At 54.6% G+C, this 21,734-nt stretch overlaps 1 protein-coding gene across 2 annotated transcripts; it reads right to left on the bottom strand.

Annotated features, from left to right (window-relative positions):
- Positions 1–367: 367 nt before the first annotated feature.
- Positions 368–19,700, bottom strand: LOC116958560 (uncharacterized). Of its 2 annotated transcripts, none has more exons than XM_076057017.1 (7): positions 18,275–19,696; positions 17,398–17,531; positions 14,888–15,023; positions 14,240–14,378; positions 12,535–12,768; positions 2,227–2,290; positions 368–635 (listed from the first exon to the last, which is right to left on the bottom strand). In XM_076057017.1, exons 1-7 carry the CDS (start codon positions 19,493–19,495, stop codon positions 530–532), a joined length of 2,034 nt encoding a protein of 677 aa, XP_075913132.1. In that variant the 5' UTR covers positions 19,496–19,696; the 3' UTR covers positions 368–529. The 2 variants fall into 2 exon arrangements, with proteins under 2 accessions (XP_075913132.1, XP_075913131.1); XM_076057016.1 differs by lacking the exon at positions 368–635 and adding an exon at positions 694–2,021 and having other exon boundaries at positions 18,275–19,700.
- Positions 19,701–21,734: the final 2,034 nt, after the last annotated feature.

Genomic DNA, 21,734 nt, shown 5'->3' with positions numbered 1-21,734 from the left:
GCTAAGTCGACCTAGGGGAGGCCCGGGACCGGTTCAGATAATCGTCACTGGTGTTGGCCGTGAGCGGGAATCGAACCCGGGTCGCCAGGTTCATAGCGCAGCGAAGCGCTAACCGCTACACTATCGCTCACACACACACACACACTGACACACACACTGACACACACACTGACACACACACAGACACACACACTGACAAACATACACACAGTCACACACACAGACAGTCACACACACAGACACACAGACACACACACTGACACACACACACAGTCACACAGTCACACACACAGACACACACACAGTCACACAGACACACACAGTCACACACACACAGACACACACACACTGACACACAGACACACACTGACACAGACATCAGCAGGTTTTATTGCACGACGGTGGAAACGGAATCGCCGCTGGCCGTGGTGCCCGTGGTGGTGCCCGTGGTGGTGCCCGTGGTGGTGGTGGTGGTGCCCGTGGTGCTGCCCGTGGTGGTGCCCGTGGTGGTGCCCGTGGTGGTAGGGGGTCATAGAAGTGCAGTCAACCACGCCGGGCTGCTCGGCGGCGTTGGTTGGACCCAGCCTCTCGGAATCGGAGAGCCGTTCTCAGACAGACACGTGTCCCACTCGCCCCTAGACAGACACGGACACTCCACGTTAGTGTGGCAGGGCTCAGACGTGTCCCACTCGCCCCTAGACAGACACGGAGACTCCACGTTAGTGTGGCAGGGCTCAGACGGGTCCCACTCGCCCCCAGACAGACACGGACACTCCACGTTAGTGTGGCAGGGCTCAGACGTGTCCCACTCGCCCCTAGACAGACACGGACACTCCACGTTAGTGTGGCAGGGCTCAGACGTGTCCCACTCGCCCCTAGACACAGACACGGACACTCCACGTTAGTGTGGCAGGGCTCAGGCGTGTCCCACTCGCCCCTAGACAGACACGGACACTCCACGTTAGTGTGGCAGGGCTCAGACGGGTCCCACTCGCCCCTAGACAGACACGGACACTCCACGTTAGTGTGGCAGGGCTAAGGCGTGTCCCACTCGCCCCTAGACACAGACACGGACACTCCACGTTAGTGTGGCAGGGCTGAGACGTGTCCCACTCGCCCCCAGACAGACACGGACACTCCACGTTAGTGTGGCAGGGCTCAGGCGTGTCCCACTCGCCTCTAGACAGACACGAACACTCCACGTTAGTGTGGCAGGGCTGAGACGTGTCCCACTCGCCCCTAGACAGACACGGACACTCCACGTTAGTGTGGCAGGGCTCAGGCGTGTCCCACTCGCCCCCAGACAGACACGGACACTCCACGTTACTGTGGCAGGGCTCAGACGAGTCCCACTCGCCCCTAGACACAGACACGGACACTCCACGTTAGTGTGGCAGGGCTCAGGCGTGTCCCACTCGCCCCTAGACAGACACGGACACTCCACGTTAGTGTGGCAGGGCTAAGACGTGTCCCACTCGCCCCTAGACAGACACGGACACTCCACGTTACCGTGGCAGGGCTCAGACGAGTCCCACTCGCCCCTAGACAGACACAGACACTCCACGTTAGTGTGGCAGGCCTCAGACGTGTCCCACTCGCCCCTAGACAGACACAGACACTCCACGTTACTGTGGCAGGGCTCAGGCGTGTCCCACTCGCCCCTAGACAGACACGGACACTCCACGTTAGTGTGGCAGGGCTCAGGCGTGTCCCACTCGCCCCCAGACAGACACGGACACTCCACGTTAGTGTGGCAGGGCTGAGAAGTGTCCCACTCGCCCCTAGACAGACACGAACACTCCACGTTAGCGTGGCAGGGCTCAGACGGGTCCCACTCGCCCCTAGACAGACACGGACACTCCACGTTAGTGTGGCAGGGCTCAGACGAGTCCCACTCGCCCCTAGACAGACACGGACACTCCACGTTAGTGTGGCAGGGCTGAGACGTGTCCCACTCGCCCCTAGACAGACACGGACACTCCACGTTAGTGTGGCAGGGCTGAGACGTGTCCCACTCGCCCCTAGACAGACACGGACACTCCACGTTACTGTGGCTGGGCTCAGACGGGTCCCACTCGCCCCTAGACAGACACGGACACTCCACGTTACCGTGGCAGGGCTCAGACGGGTCCCACTCGCCCCTAGACAGACACGGACACTCCACGTTACTGTGGCTGGGCTCAGTCCACTCTTTAACCGTGGTCTATCCACTGCTGGCTGAGTTACCGTATGTGCAGCAGGGCTGAGATGGAAGAATCTGCAACTTGATGGACAGCATGGTGCTGACGGCCTGGAGGGAGACACGGGGAGACACGGGGAGACACGGGGAGACACGGGGAGACACGGGGAGACACGGAGAGACATGGGGAGACACGGGGGAGACACGGAGAGAGACACGGAGAGAGACACGGGGAGACACGGGGAGACACGGGGAGACACGGGGAGACACGGGGGAGACACGGGGGAGACACGGGGAGACACGGGGAGACACGGTGAGACACGGGGGGACACGGGGGGACACGGAGAGAGACACGGAGAGAGACGCGGGGAGACACGGGGTGAGACACAGGGAGACACGGGGGGACACGGAGAGAGACACGGAGAGAGACGCGGGGAGACACGGGGAGACACGGGGAGACACGGGGGAGACACGGGGTGAGACACGGGGAGACACGGGGAGACACGGGGAGACACGGGGGAGACATGGGGTGAGACACGGGGAGACACGGGGAGACACGGGGAGACACGGGGGAGACACGGGGAGACACGGGGTGAGACACGGGGAGACATGGGGGAGACACAGGGAGACACGGGGGAGACACGGGGGAGACACGGGGAGACACGGTGAGACACAGGGGGAGACACGGGGAGACACGGAGAGAGACACGGAGAGAGACACGGGGAGACACGGGGAGACGCGGGGAGACGCGGGGAGACATGGTGAGACGCGGGGAGACGCGGGGAGACACGGGGAGACACGAGGGAGACACGGGGGAGACACGGGGAGACACGGGGAGACACGGGGGAGACACGGTGAGACACGGGGAGACACGGGGAGACACGGAGAGACACGGTGAGACACGGGGGAGACACACAGTGACACACCCAGTGAGACACACAGTGACACACACGGTGACACACACGGTGAGACACACGGTTAGACACACAGTGAGACACACAGTGAGACACACAGTGAGACACACAGTGACACACACAGTGACACACACACAGTGACACACACACACACACACAGTGAAACACACACGGTTAGACACACAGTGAGACACACAGTGACACACACAGTGACACACACAGTGAGACACACACAGTGACACACACAGTGAGACACACAGTGAAACACACAGTGACACACAGACAGTGAGACACACAGTGACACACACAGTGAGACACACAGTGAGACACACACACACACAGTGAGACACACAGTGACACACACGTGAGACACAGTGACACACACAGTGACACACACACACAGTGACACACACAGTGACACACACAGTGACACACACACAGTGACACACACAGTGACACACACAGTGACACACACAGTGAGACACAGTGACACACACAGTGAGACACACAGTGAGACACACAGTGAGACACACACAGTGAGACAGACAGTGAGACACACAGTGAGACACACACAGTGACACACACAGTGACACACACAGTGACACACACAGTGACACACACAGTGAGACACACAGTGACACACAGTGACACACACGGTTAGACACACACAGTGACACACACAGTGACACACACAGTGACACACACAGTGAGACACACACAGTGAGACACACACAGTGACACACACACAGTGACACACACAGTGACACACACACAGTGACACACACAGTGACACACACAGTGACACACACACAGTGACACACACAGTGACACACACACACAGTGACACACACAGTGACACACACAGTGACACACACACAGTGACACACACAGTGACACACACACACAGTGACACACACAGTGACACACACAGTGACACACACACAGTGACACACACAGTGACACACACAGTGACACACACAGTGAGACACAGTGACACACACAGTGAGACACACAGTGAGACACACAGTGAGACACACACAGTGAGACAGACAGAGAGACACACAGTGAGACACACACAGTGACACACACAGTGACACACACAGTGACACACACAGTGACACACACAGTGAGACACACAGTGACACACAGTGACACACACGGTTAGACACACACAGTGACACACACAGTGACACACACAGTGACACACACAGTGAGACACACACAGTGAGACACACACAGTGACACACACACAGTGACACACACAGTGACACACACACAGTGACACACACAGTGACACACACAGTGACACACACACAGTGACACACACAGTGACACACACAGTGAGACACACAGTGAGACGCACACACACACAGTGAGACACACAGTGAGACACACAGTGACACACACAGTGACACACAGTGACACACACAGTGACACACACAGTGACACACACACAGTGACACACACACAGTGACACACACACAGTGACACACACAGTGACACACACACAGTGACACACACACACACACAGTGAGACACACACGGTTAGACACACAGTGAGACACAGTGAGACACAGTGAGACACACAGTGAGACAGTGACACACACAGTGACACACACACAGTGACACACACACAGTGACACACAGTGACACACACAGTGACACACACAGTGAGACACACAGTGACACACACAGTGAGACACACAGTGACACACACAGTGAGACACACAGTGACACACACACAGTGACACACACACACAGTGACACACACGTGAGACACACAGTGACACACACACAGTGACACACAGTGACACACACAGTGACACACACAGTGACACACACAGTGACACACACAGTGACACACACACAGTGACACACACAGTGACACACACACAGTGACACACAGTGACACACACACAGTGACACACACAGTGAGACACAGTGAGACACACACAGTGAGACACACGGTGAGACACACACAGTGAGACACACACAGTGACACACACAGTGAGACACAGTGACACACAGTGACACACACAGTGAGACACACACAGTGACACACACACAGTGACACACACAGTGAGACACACAGTGACACACAGTGAGACACACAGTGACACACACAGTGACACACACAGTGAGACACGGTGAGACACGGTGAGACACACAGTGACACACACAGTGACACACACAGTGACACACGGTGAGACACGGTGAGACACGGTGAGACACACACAGTGACACACACAGTGACACACACAGTGAGACACACAGTGACACACACAGTGAGACACACACAGTGACCCCCACAGTGACACACACAGTGACACACACAGTGACACACACAGTGAGACACACACAGTGACACACACAGTGACACACAGTGACACACAGTGACACACAGTGACAGACACAGTGACACACACAGTGAGACACACACAGTGAGACACACAGTGACACACACAGTGAGACACACAGTGACACACAATGACACACACAGTGACACACACACAGTGACACACACAGTGACACACACAGTGACACACACAGTGAGACACACAGTGACACACACAGTGAGACACACAGTGACACACACAGTGACACACACACAGTGACACACAGTGACACACAGTGACAGACACAGTGACACACAGTGACACAAACACAGTGAGACAAACACAGTGAGACGCACAGTGACACACACAGAGACACACACAGTGAGACACACAGTGACACACAGTGACACACACAGTGACACACACAGTGAGACACACACAGTGAGACACACACAGTGAGACACACAGTGACAAACACAGTGACACACACAGTGACACACACAGTGACACACACACACAGTGACACACACACAGTGACACACACACAGTGACACACAGTGACACACACAGTGACACACACAGTGACACACACAGTGAGACACAGTGACACACACAGTGAGACAGTGACACACACAGTGACACACACGGTTAGACACACACGGTTAGACACACAGTGACACACACGGTGACACACACACAGTGAGACACACAGTGAGACACACAGTGAGACACACAGTGACACGCAGTGACACACACAGTGACACACAGTGACACACACACAGTGACAAACACAGTGACACACACACACAGTGACACACACACACACAGTGACACACACACACAGTGACACACACAGTGACACACACAGTGACACACACAGTGACACACACGGTGACACACACTGAGACACACAGTGACACACACAGTGAGACACACAGTGACACACACAGTGAGACACACAGTGACACACACAGTGACACACACAGTGACACACACAGTGAGACACACAGTGACACACACGGTGAGACACACAGTGACAACACACACAGTGAGACACACAGTGACACACACAGTGACACACACACCGTGACACACACAGTAACACACACAGTGACACACACAGTGACACACACATTGACACACACAGTGACACACAGTGACACACACAGTGACACACACAGTGACACACACATAGACACACACAGTGACACACACAGTGACACACACACGGTGACACACACAGTAACACACACAGTGACACACACAGTGAGTCACACACAGTGACACACACAGTGACACACACAGTGACACACACAGTGAGACACACAGTGACACACACACAGTGACACACACAGTGACACACACAGTGACACACACAGTGAGACACACACAGTGAGACACACAGTGAGACACACACAGTGACACACACACAGTGACACACACAGTGACACACACAGTGACACACAGTGACACACACAGTGACACACACACACACAGTGACACACACAGTGACACACACAGTGACACACACAGTGAGACACACAGTGAGACACACAGTGACACACACAGTGACACACACACACAGTGACACACACACAGTGACACACACACACAGTGACACACACAGTGACACACACAGTGACACACACAGTGACACACACAGTGACACACACGGTGACACACACTGAGACACACACAGTGACACACACAGTGAGACACACAGTGACACACACAGTGACACACACACACAGTGACACACACAGTGACACACACACACAGTGACACACACAGTGACACACACAGTGACACACACGGTGACACACACTGAGACACACACAGTGACACACACGGTGAGACACACAGTGACAACACACACAGTGACACACACACAATGACACACACAGTGACACACACACAGTGAGACACACACAGTGACACACACAGTGACACACACATTGACACACACAGTGACACACAGTGACACACACAGTGACACACACAGTGACACACACACCGTGACACACACAGTAACACACACAGTGACACACACAGTGACACACACATTGACACATACAGTGACACACAGTGACACACAGTGACACACACAGTGACACACAGTGACACACACATAGACACACACACAGTGACACACACGGTGACACACACAGTAACACACACAGTGACACACACAGTGACACACACAGTGACACACACAGTGAGACACACAGTGACACACACACAGTGACACACACAGTGACACACACAGTGACACACACAGTGACACACAGTGAGACACACAGTGACACACACAGTGACACACACAGTGAGACACACAGTGAGACACACAGTGACACACACAGTGACACACACAGTTACACACACGGTGACACACAGTGAGACACAGTGACACACACAGTGACACACACACAGTGACACACACACAGTGAGACACAGTGACACACACAGTGACACACACACAGTGACACACACACAGTGAGACACACAGTGACACACACAGTGACACACACAGTGACACACACAGTGACACACACACGGTTAGACACACACACGGTTAGACACACGGTGACACACACAGTGACACACACAGTGACACACACAGTGACACACACAGTGACACACACAGTGACACACACACAGTGAGACACACACAGTGAGACACACACAGTGACACACACAGTGACACACACAGTGAGACACACAGTGACACACACAGTGACACACACACAGTGACACACACAATGACACACAGTGAGACACACAGTGACACACACACAGTGAGACACACACAGTGACACACACAGTGACACACACAGTGAGACACACACAGTGACACACACACACACAGTGACACACACAGTGACACACACAGTGAGACACACACAGTGACACACACAGTGACACACACAGTGACACACACAGTGACACACACACAGTGAGACACACAGTGACACACACAGTGACACACACAGTGAGACACACAGTGAGACACACACAGTGACACACACACACACAGTGACACACACAGTGACACACACAGTGAGATACACACAGTGAGACAACAACAACAACCGCCATTCGCCACTAAGTGGCGGTGACGTCACCACGACGCTTGTGCCAGGCTATGTGCACCCTGAGGCCACGTGAAGTGTCGAACGCCCGCTGGCAGGAGGTCACGGGGCAGACCCAGGTGCCACGGGTCGACTGACTGAGATGACTGGCTGATGCACCACCTGTGCCCCCTACTGTGCCAACCTGCTGTGCTTTAGCCACCCGGCGCTCCGCTCGCTGTTGTGAGCGTCGCTCCTCCGCCCTCCGTTGTTGTTGGAGGGCGACTGCCTCCAACTGCCCAGTAGCATCCTTCACGAGCCTCCTCCACAGAGGCCGATCTTGACACCGCTGGTACCAGTCATCGGCAAGTCCACTCAGCTCCACGTCCTCCTGTACCACATCACTCCATCTCTTCTCTAGCCCGTGCCGCGCCCGCTTAGCCCCCTCAATCCGGCCAAACAAAAGCTGTTTCGGCATGCGGTGGCTGGGCATGCGGGCTACATGACCCAGCCATCGCAGCCTTGCCTGCCGGAGGAGCTCACCGATGGGACCCTGCCCAGATCTTTCAAGGATTTGTGAGCTCCTCACACAATCCAGTCTGGTTAAACCCAGGATGGATCGTAGGCAGGCCAGCCTAAATGTTTCTAACCGGCGAAGATGTTCCATTAGGGGGGTCCACGTTTCGCAAGCGTAGAGAAGGGAGGGAATGACCGTGGCCGAGAAGACCTGAAGCTTAGTGCGGAGCGACAGACCAGGTAGCTTCCACACAGCGTTACGCAACCGATGAAAAGATATTGCCGCTCGACTGATTCGGAGTGAGACCTCTGCTGTTAAACTGGAGCCAGTCATAAGCACACTGCCCAGGTATGGGAAACTCTCCACTCTCTCCACAACTGCCCCATCACCGATTGGGAGTTGTGGGGGTGGAGTGTCCGATGGTACAAAATACCCAGGCAGGTGCTTAGTTTTGGTGGGGCTGATGGTAAGGCCCCACCTCTTAGTGGCACGCTCCAGTCTCAGCAGCAGCGTCTCCAACTCCTCCTCTGACTGAGCAGCTATTACCAAGTCATCAGCATACATAACGTGGTTGAGCAATAGGGAGCCATCCCTTGACCGCACCCGGGCATCGATTAGCCTCCCATTATATCTGTACCATATGGAGATTCCCCCGGTACAGCTATTGAAGGCTTCACGAACTACGTGGTCAAAATAGATGTTAAATAATGTGGGAGCCAGAGGACATCCCTGTCGCACCCCAAGGTGTACAGGGAATGGCTCTGACTCCCGGCCACGTAGTTTTACCCGGGCCCGCTCACCATCATGAAGGTCCTTAATGATCGTGAGCAGAGGGTCAGGTACTCCAAAAGCACGAAGAACGACCCAGAGCCCAGGCCTACTGATGGTATCATAGGCCTTGACCAGGTCAATAAAGCAGAGATGTAGGTCTTGTTGGAATTCCCTACACCTCTGCTGTAGCAGACGGACAGAAAATATGGCATCTGTGCAGGACCGCCCTTTCCTGAAACCGCATTGGGGCTCCGCAAGCCTCTCCTCAGCGTGCCTGGCAAGGCGATGCTGAATAATCCTTGCCAGGACCTTTCCCGGCACACTGAGGAGTGAGATGCCCCTGTAGTTGTTACAGTCTGTGCGGTCCCCCTTCTTAAAAAGGGGGACCACCAGGGCATCCTTCCAATCCTGCGGAACCCGTCCAGTGGTCCAGACTGTTGTTATGATGTCATATAGGGCAGTCTGTGCACAAACGCCACCCTCCCTCAGCATTTCGCTTGGGAGATCATCTCTGCCCGCTGCCTTTCCTGGTCTCAGACTCCGGATCGCCTTCAATACTTCCTCAGCAGATGGCACCTCAGCCAGCCACTCACAGGGGGTGACTTCATCCAATATTTGAGGCACCGCAGCCTCAGCAGGGTCATCCTCACTTTGTGCCACGATGTTTTCCTGGCTGAGGGATTTTCCCTCCCCCAGGACCTCACAGAAATGCTCAGCAAATCTGCAAACCTGTTCCTGGGGGTCGGAAATTGGATCACCGTTTTTTTCCCTAATGATGGTAATAGGTGTGGCGCTGCAGGTTACTTTTTTGATGGAGTTAAATAGAGATTTGTGATCACGGGCCACTGAGGCAGACTCCATCTCCTCAGCAACCCGCGACCACCACCCATCCTTGCAGCGCCTCACGGCTCTCCGAACCTCCGAGCGAAGGCTGCGGTAAGCCTCCTCATTCTCTGACGTGGGATTCTGTAGCCGATGACAGTGGGCCTGTCGCTTTTTCTCAACCATCGTGAACAACTCCTCTGTCATCCAGGGTGTCTGGGGAGGTCTGGACCGCGTACCCAAAGCAGCCATTGCAGCTGCATGAGTCACAGTCCTAAACCTCGCCCATTTACCCTCGACATCAGGAGGAGTCGGGGACGATGCCAATCCCAGCCGCAAGCGATGATGAAATTCTCGCTTGCAACTTTCATCAGATAACTGAGACCAGGCCACTTTAGGTTGGAATGGGGTCCTGGGTGTACACCCACCACCGGAGTGGCGGAATGGCAGGCGCATCTTACAGATGACTAGTCGATGGTCAGAGGGCAGATCAGCTCCACGGTAGGTCCTGGTGTCAAGGACATGGGCTCGCATTCGCTGGTCCGTCACTATGTAGTCCAGCAGATGTTCTTGCTTGGACCCGGCATGCATCCATGATGTTGTGTGGATGCGCCGATGCCGGAACAGCGTGTTGGTAATTACAAGCCCATGGGCTGCACAAAAATCTAGCAGCCTCCTACCGTTGTTATTGAGCTGATCTGGCCCATGCCCTCCAATCACTCCAGACCAGGTGCCAGTATCATGACCAACTCGGGCATTGAAGTCACCCAACATGATGACTCTATCCCGAGGGGCCACTTTAGCCAGCACCTGTGACAGGAGGTCATAGAAGGCATCTGACTCATCGGCTTTGCCTGCATCCCTCCACGGATGTTCATCTTCGGTGGGGGCATAAGTAACCACGACCACCATTCCTCGCCTCCGGTTGATGGGAAGGCGAGCCCAAAGTAGCCTGGGGCTTACAGCTTCCCACACCTCACCGCCACGCTCCCACGCCCCCTTCATTCTTTTGTTCAAAAGAAGACCCACACCCTGTTGTTTGGCAGTCTGCTGCCCCGAGTAGAGGACTGTCCACCCCTCATGGTGGCAGGAGCCAGAGCCGGTCCACCGGACCTCCTGAATGCCGCATAGATCCAGGCGGTACCGGTCCAGCTCCCGACAGAGGAGTGGCAGCCTCTCCTCTGCAGTGAGCGTTCGAACATTCCACGTGGCCAACCGTAGTGGCTTTTCGTTGTTTCTGGAGTAGCCCCGAGGGTAGGTATTCAATCTCCTGGCTCCGCCAATTTGGGGTTTGGCCAGGAGACGTCATAGACGCCTGGCCCCCCGGGGCCTCCGGTACAAGCTTAGTTGTTACATATTTCAGTTTAATTCGTAGTTTCGTGGTAATTAATTGAAGGTGGAGGGGTTACCAGCCCCTCGCACCCGTCCAGAGCCCCCGTTTAGCCCCTGTGGTGGACACATATGCCATGAGGGGAGGAGCCAATCAAAATTGGATCTCCCCCCACAGCGCTGTCCACGACAGAGTTGCCCGTCCGGCACCGCGAGGAGGTAGGGGGTTGTTTTGCCGGACACAGTGAGACACACACAGTGAGACACACACAGTGACACACACACAGTGAGACACACACAGTGACACACACACAGTGACACACACAGTGACACACACACAGTGACACACACACAGTGACACACACACAGTGACACACACACAGTGACACACACAGTGACACACACACAGTGACACACACAGTGACACACACACAGTGACACACACAGTGAGACACACAGTGACACACACACAGTGACACACACAGTGACACACACACAGTGACACACACAGTGACACACACAGTGACACACACACAGTGACACACACACGGTGAGTGAATGATTCCCCGAGTGACGGCACCTCCGGCGATGAACTCACCTGTGCTCCCGAACAGCGCCACCTCATCCTCCGCCTCCTCCTCCTCCGCCTCCTCGTCGCCCTCCTCCTCCCCCTCCTCCTCCTCCTCCTCCTCGTCGTCGTGAGCCGTGAGGACGAGGATGGCCGTCTCCTCGTCGCGGTAGAGCTGTGCCCGCCGACGGCACAGCGAGCGCAGGAGAGACACGTGGACACGGAACGACGATGATGATGACGATGACTCTGGTGATGCGAGCCCTGGGGGGCGGGGGGGGGTGGGGGGGGGGGGAGAGGTTGGAGATTGGGATACAGGATGATGATGCTGCTGCTCCTGATGATGATGATGAAGATGATGATGCTACTCATGATGATGATGATGAAGATGATGATGCTACTGATGATTGATGCTCCTGATGATGATGATGCTCCTGATGATGATGATGCTCCTGATGATGATGATGCTCCTGATGATGATGATGCTCCTGATGATGACGATGATGATGCTACTGCTGATGATGATGCTACTGATGATGACGATGATGCTACTGATGATGATGATGCTACTGATGATGATGCTACTGATGATGATGATGATGCTACTGATGATGATGATGATCCTGATGATGATGATGCTCCTGATGATGATGATGCTACTGCTGATGATGATGCTACTGATGATGATGATGCTACTGATGATGATGCTCCTGATGATGATGATGCTACTGATGATGGTAGTGATGATGATGATGGTGATGATGATGGTGATGATGATGATGGTGATGATGATGATGAAGATGATGATGCTACTGATGATGATGCTCCTGATAATGATGATGCTACTGATGATGATGATTATGATGCTCCTGATGATAATGCTACTGATGATGATGATGCTCCTGATGATGATGATGATGATACTCCTGATGATGCTACTGATGATGATGATGCTCCTGTTGATGATGATGATGATGCTCCTGATGATGCTACTGATGATGATGATGATACTGCTGCTGCTGATGATGAAGATGATGATGCTACTGATGATGCTGCTGCTGATGCTCCTCATGATGATGATGAAGATGATGATGATGCTACTGATGATGCTGCTGATGATGATGATGCTATTGCTGCTGATGATGCTCCTGATGATGATGCTACTGCTGATGATGATGCTACTGATGATGCTACTGATGATGATGATGCTCCCGATGATGATGCTGCTGCTGATGATGATGATGATGCTGCTGCTGATGATGCTACTGATGGTGATGCTACTTATGACGATGATGCTGCTGATGATGCTACTGATGATGATGATGCTACTGCTGATGATGCTACTGCTGATGATGATGATGCTACTGCTGATGATGCTACTGCTGATGATGATGCTACTGCTGCTGATGATGAAGATGATGATGCTACTGATGATGCTGCTGCTGATGCTCCTGATGATGAAGATGATGATGCTACTGATGATGATGATGCTACTGCTGCTGATGATGAAGATGATGATGCTACTGATGATGATGATGCTACTGCTGATGATGATGCTACTGCTGATGATGATGCTACTGATGATGCTACTGATGATGATGGTACTGCTGCTGCTACTGATGCTCATGCTACTGATGCTCATGCTACTGATGATGATGCTGTTGATGATGATGCTACTGCTGCTGATGCTACTGATGATGCTACTGCTGATGATGCTGCTGATGCTGCTGCTGACCCTTGCGAGTGGTTGCGAGGCAGCGAGCCGTGCGGAGTTGACAGATCGCGCTGAGAATGGAGGAGAGGCGCCCACAGTCAGCAAGCTTCCTCCTCACCTCGGACACGGCAGAGTCAGCCACCACCTGCATCTCCTCCTCCTGCAACACCACCACCACAACCACAACCACCACAACCATCACAACCACCACCACCACCACCACAACCACCACAACCACCAGCACGTCAACCACCACCACCACCTGCATCTCCTCCTCCTGCAACCACCACCACAACCATCACAACCACAACCACCACCACAACCACCACAACCACCACAACCACCATGTCAACCACAACCACCATGTCAGCCACCACCACCACAACCACCACTACCACCACCACCGCCACCACCACCACCGCCACCACCACCACCACCACCACCGCCACCACAACCACCATCACCCCCACCACATCAACCACCACCACTACCATCACCACCCCCACCACCACCCCCACCACCACCACCACAACCACCACCACTACCACCACAACCACCACCACAACCACCACCAAAACCACCACAACCATCACAACCACCACAACCACCAAAACCACCACCACCACAACCACCACCACCACCACCACCGCCACCGCCTCTCCCCCTCACCCGCTTGGCCTTGTCGCTGAGCCGCTGCCGCTGCTGGAGCCAGGCGTCCAGCGTCAGCGTCGCCCTCCTCCGTCGCTGCTCCCTCGCCTCCACCTCCTCCCGCCTCCTCCTCCTCCAGCTCCTCCGCCACCTCCTCCTGTCGCCGCGGAAACAACGCCGCCACCGGCACCGCCACCGGCACGATCGCCATCAGCGCCCGCCGCCATCATCGCCACCGCCATCATCGCCAACAACACCACACCGTCAACAACAACGACCGCCATTCGCCACTGAGTGGCGGTGACGTCACCACGACGCTTGTGCCAGACACACACACACACACACAGACACACACACACACAGACACACACACACACACAGACAGACACACACAGACACACACACAACAACCGCCATTCGCCACTAAGTGGCGGTGACGTCACCACGACGCTTGTGCCAGACACACACACACACAGACACACACACACACACAGTCACACACACAGACACACACACAGACACACACACAGACACACAGACACACACACAGACACACACACAGACAGACACACACAGACACACACACAACAACCGCCATTCGCCACTAAGTGGCGGTGACGTCACCACGACGCTTGTGCCAGGCTATGTGCACCGTGAGGCCACGTGAAGTGTCGAACGCCCGCTGGCAGGAGGTCACGGGGCAGACCCAGGTGCCACGGGTCGACTGACTGAGATGACTGGCTGATGCGCCACCTGTGCCCCCTACTGTGCCAACCCGCTGTGCTTTAGCCACCCGGCGCTCCGCTCGTTGTTGTGAGCGTCGCTCCTCCGCCCTCCGTTGTTGTTGGAGGGCGACTGCCTCCAACTGCCCAGTAGCGTCCTTCACGAGCCTCCTCCACAGAGGCCGATCTTGACACCGCTGGTACCAGTCACCGGCAAGTCCACTCAGCTCCACGTCCTCCTGTACCACGTCACTCCATCTCTTTTCTAGCCCGTGCCGTGCCCGTTTAGCCCCCTCGATCCGCCTGAAACAAAAGCTGTTTCGGCATGCGGTGGCTGGGCATGCGGGCTACATGACCCAGCCAATGCAGGCTTGCCTGCCGGAGGAGCTCACCGATGGGACCCTGCCCAGATCTTTCAAGGATTTGTGAGCTCCTCACACAATCCGGCCTGGTTAAACCCAGGATGGATCGTAGGCAGGCCATCCTAAATGTTTCGAACCGGCGAAGATGTTCCATTAGGGGGGTCCACGTTTCGCAAGCGTAGAGAAGGGAGGGAATGACCGTGGCCGAGAAGACCTGAAGCTTAGTGCGGAGCCACAGACCAGGTAGCTTCCACACAGCGTTACGCAACCGATGAAAAGATATTGCCGCTTGAATGATTCGGAGACCTCTGCTGTTAAACTGGAGCTAGTCATAAGCACACTGCCCAGGTATGGGAAACTCTCCACTCTCTCCACAACTGCCCCATCACCGATTGGGAGTTGTGGGGGTGGAGTGTCCGATGGTACAAAATACCCAGGCAGGTGCTTAGTTTTGGTGGGGCTGATGGTAAGGCCCCACCTCTTAGTGGCACGCTCCAGTCTCAGCAGCAGCGTCTCCAACTCCTCCTCTGAATGAGCAGCTATTACCAAATCATCAGCATACATAACGTGGTTGAGCAATAGGGAGCCATCCCTTGACCGCACCCGGGCGTCGATCAGCCTCCCATTATATCTGTACCATATGGAGATTCCCCCGGTACAGCTATTGAAGGCTTCACAAACTACGTGGTCAAAATAGATGTTAAATAATGTGGGAGCCAGAGGACATCCCTGTCGCACCCCAAGGTTAACAGGGAATGGCTCTGACTCCCGGCCACGTAGTTTTACCCGGGCCCGCTCACCATCATGAAGGTCCTTAATGATCGTGAGCAGAGGGTCAGGGACTCTGAAAGCACGAAGAACGACCCAGAGCCCAGGCCTACTGATGGTATCATAGGCCTTGACCAGGTCAATAAAGCAGAGATGCAGGTCTTGTTGGAATTCCCTACACCTATGCTGTAGCAGACGGACAGAAAATATGGCATCTGTGCAGGACCGCCCTTTCCTGAAACCGCATTGGGGCTCTGCAAGCCTCTCCTCAGCATGCCTGGCAAGGCAATGTTGAATAATCCTTGCCAGGACCTTTCCCGGCACACAGACACCATCACCACAATCATCACCACCACCATCATCACCACCACCATCACCACCACCATCACCACCACCATCACCACCACCACCATCACCACCACCATCACCCCAAACCACCGCCCCCACCACTATCACCACCACCATCATCATCACCACCATCACCACCATCACCACCATCACCACCCCCCACCACCATCACCCCCCACCACCATCACCACCCACCACCACCATCACCCCCCACCACTATCACCACCCCCCACCACCATCACCCCCCACCATCACCACCCCCCACCACCATCACCACCATCACCACCATCACCCCCCCCTCCCCACTACCATCATCACCACCCCCCATCACCGAGTGAGCCTGGCCTCCATCTTGCTCCGAGTCTGCTCCACCCACGCTGAGCTGCAGACCTTGTCCACCGCTCCACGCAACTCCACCCTCATCCGCTCCAGCGCCTCCACCTGCTCCACCCACGCAGCTCCATCCTGGACGACAACAACAACATCACGTCAACCACCACATCCACCACCACCTCCAACATCACCCCCCCCCACCACCACCACCTCCCACCACCAACACCTCCCCCACCACCACCCCCCCACCACCACCACCCCCCACCACCACCACCACCACCACCCCCCACCACCACCACCCCCACCACCACCCACCACCACCCCCCCACCACCACCACCACCCCCCCCACCACCACCCCCCCCACCACCCACCACCACCCCCCCCCCCACCACCACCACCCCCCACCACCACCACCCCCACCACCACCCACCACCACCCCCCCCACCACCACCCCCCCCACCACCACCTCCCCCACCCCCCCCACCACCTCCCCCACCACCACCACCCCCCACCACCACCACCACCACCACCCCCCACCACCACCACCCCCACCACCACCACCCCCACCACCACCCACCACCACCCCCCCCACCACCACCCCCCCCACCACCTCCCCCACCACCACCTCCCCCACCCCCCCCACCACCTCCCCCACCACCACTACCACCTCCACCACCATCACCACCCCCCCACCACCACCACCCCTCCCACCACCACCACCCCCCCCACCACCACCCCCCCCACCACCACCTCCCCCACCACCACCACCTCCCCCACCACCTCCCCCCCCACCACCACCACCACCCCCCCACCACCTCCCTCACCCCCCCCCCCCACCACCCCCCCACCTCCCCCCCCACCACCACCCCCCCACCTCCTTCCTCAGAAGTGCCACCGCTCCCATCATCTTCTGCACGGCCCCAACAGCGGCTACCACCTCCGCCCTCGCCTGCGCCAAGCTCCCCACTTCTCCCCCTCTCCCGGCCGCCTTTGTCTCCCCGCCAAAGCGGGCCCTCTCAAACTGCTCCACCCACGCCGCATCTCGTCTCCGCTCTTCTTCCTCCTCCTCCTCCTCCTCTTCACCACCACCACCACCACCCCCGTGTCTCCTGCCGCCCTCCTGCCGCTGCTGCTGTGGTCCGCTTGGCAGAGGTAGAATGGAGGGCCCTTCGCGTTGAGAGGGAGGCCATGAGGGTTGGTGTGGTGGTGGTTGTGGTGGTTGTGGTTGTTGTTGTGGTGATGGTGGTGGTGGTAATAGCTGTGGTGGTGGTTGCAGTAGTGGTGGTAGTGGTGGTGGTAGTAGTAGCGGTTGTTGTTGTTGTTGTTGATGGGCTGGATGGAATGGCGACGGCTGATACGGATTGTGCTGCTGATGAGGATACTGCTGCTGCTGATGATGATGATACTGCTGAAGCTGCTGATGATGTTGCTGCTGAGGATACTGCTGCTGTTGTTGCTGAGGATGCTGCTGCTGTTGCTGAGGATGCTGATACTGCTGCTGATGCTGTTGCTGAGGATGCTGATGCTGTTGCTGAGGATGCTGCTGCTGAGGATGCTGCTGCTGATACTGATGCTGAGGATGCTGCTGCTGAGGATGCTGCTGCTGATACTGCTGCTGATGCTGAGGATGCTGCTGCTGAGGATGCTGCTGCTGAGGATGCTGCTGCTGAGGATACTGCTGCTGATGCTGTTGTTGCTGAGGATGCTGCTGCTGTTGTTGTTGCTGAGGAAACTGCTGATGGTGCTGATACTGCTGCTGATGTTGTGGTTGAGGATGCTGATGGTGGTCATCGTGTGGATGTCGTGGTGGCTGTGGTGGTCCGGGGTGGACTACTGGCGGTCGACTTAATTCAAACTGCGGTCCACCACTCTGACTCAACCCATGTAGTCCACCGCTCTGACTCAACCCATGTAGTCCACCGCTCTGACTCAACCCATGTAGTCCACCACTCTGACTCAACCCATGCAGTCCACCACCACCGCCGCCTCCACCTCGGCCGCCTCCCTCACGCCTTCCCGGGTAGGGCCGCCCAGGCGAGCCCGAGGTCTCGCCTCGGTGACCAGGCCCCGAGCGCGTTCCTCGGCCTGCGCTCATCGCGGCGTGCCCGCGTTCGTCTCGGCGGCGCGGAGAGACGCCGCCGGGCCTGCTGGGGGAGGGTGCGGTTCCGAAACGTCTAATTAGGGTAAATTGGTTCCCTCAGGCGAAGTTTGCGCGGGAAAAACTCCGATAAGGCCCGGCCGTTGGGCTTCGTTCAGGCGAGCAGGGGGGGGGGGGCCTCAACACCCCACTCCGGAAGTGCGTGATCACGTGGTGGAAACGACTTCCGTTTTGTATTTCACACAGCGTGTGCGTAACATTGGGCAATGCATTTCGTAGTTCACATAAGGGGCTACAAATTTCACGTGAGAATTTCCGAAATCCATATTCAGTTTTAAATGTTTCAGTTTCTTTATTTTGGTATAGCCCTGTGAGCCATTCGGCTCTTGAATCGGGCGCAACCACAACAAACACAAAAACAAAAACACGAACGAGAAAACATCTTAAAGTGACTATGTGATTTTTGATTTCAGAATATGAATGTGACTTATGTGACTTTGTGCAAACAGAAAATCCATGGAAAAAAAAACAGCAAAATATGCCTGAAAAAAAGCACCGTACACCAACGCTGTGTGCAAAAAATCCCAGTGAGATGTAAGTCAAACAACAACAACAACCACAAGAAAACTTAGATTAAGGCCGTCAGTCTAACTCCGTTACTACAACAACAACAACCACAAGACAACTTAGATTAAGGCCATCAGTTTGTGAGTTAACATCAACAACCACAAGACAACTTAGATTAAGGCCATCAGTCTAACTCCGTACTACAACAACAACCACAAGACAACTTAGATTAAGGCCATCAGTCTAACTCCGTACTACAACAACAACCACAAGACAACTTAGATTAAGGCCGTCAGTCTAACTCCGTTACTACAACAACAACCACAAGACAACTTAGATTAAGGCCATCAGTCTAACTCCGTTACTACAACAACAACCACCACAAGACAACTTAGATTAAGGCCATCAGTCTAACTCCGTACTACAACAACAACCACAAGACAACTTAGATTAAGGCCATCAGTCTAACTCCGTACTACAACAACAACCACAAGACAACTTAGATTAAGGCCATCAGTCTAACTCCGTACTACAACAACAACCACCACAAGACAACTTAGATTAAGGCCATCAGTCTAACTCCGTTACTACAACAACAACCACAAGACAACTTAGATTAAGGCCATCAGTCTAACTCCGTTACTACAACAACAACCACCACAAGACAACTTAGATTAAGGCCATCAGTCTAACTCCATACTACAACAACAACAACCACAAGACAACTTAGATTAAGGCCATCAGTCTAACTCCGTACTACAACAACAACCACAAGACAACGTGGTTGTTGTAGTAGTATGGAGTTAGACCGATGGCCTTAATCTCAGTTGTCTTGTGGTTGTTGTTGTAGTAACGGAGTTAGACTGACGACCTTCATCTAAGTTGTCTTGTGGCTGTTGTTGTTGTAGTAACGGAGTTAGTCTGATGGCCTTAATCTAAGTTGTCTTGTGGTTGTTGTTGTAGTAACGGAGTTAGACTGATGGCCTTAATCTAAGTTGTCTTGTGGTTGTTGTTGTAGTAACGGAGTTAGACTGACGGCCTTAATCTAAGTTGCCTTGTGGTTGTTGTTGTTGTAGTAACGGAGTTAGACTGATGGTCTTAATCTAAGTTGTCTTGTGGTTGTTGTTGTAGTACGGAGTTAGACTGACGGCCTTAATCTAAGTTGTCTTGTGGCTGTTGTTGTTGTAGTAACGGAGTTAGTCTGATGGCCTTAATCTAAGTTGTCTTGTGGTTGTTGTTGTAGTAACGGAGTTAGACTGATGGCCTTAATCTAAGTTGCCTTGTGGTTGTTGTTGTTGTAGTAACGGAGTTAGACTGATGGTCTTAATCTAAGTTGTCTTGTGGTTGTTGTTGTAGTACGGAGTTAGACTGACGGCCTTAATCTAAGTTGTCTTGTGGTTGTTGTTGTTGTTGTTGTAGTACGGAGTTAGACTGATGGCCTTAATCTAAGTTGTCTTGTGGTTGTTGTTGTAGTACGGAGTTAGACTGATGGCCTTAATCTAAGTTGTCTTGTGGTTGTTGTTGTAGTACGGAGTTAGACTGATGGCCTTAATCTAAGTTGTCTTGTGGTTGTTGTTGTAGTACGGAGTTAGACTGATGGCCTTAATCTAAGTTGTCTTGTGGTTGTTGTAGTACGGAGTTAGACTGATTGCCTTAATCTAAGTTGTCT

Source organism: Petromyzon marinus, chromosome 79 (assembly GCF_048934315.1).
Source record: "Petromyzon marinus isolate PM22_M1 ecotype Great Lakes invasive population chromosome 79, UKy_Petmar_22M1.pri1.0, whole genome shotgun sequence".
Classification (NCBI taxonomy): Eukaryota; Metazoa; Chordata; class Hyperoartia; order Petromyzontiformes; family Petromyzontidae; genus Petromyzon; species Petromyzon marinus.
Note: the sequence above shows the minus strand (reverse complement) of the source record. Positions and strands in the feature narration are given on the sequence as shown.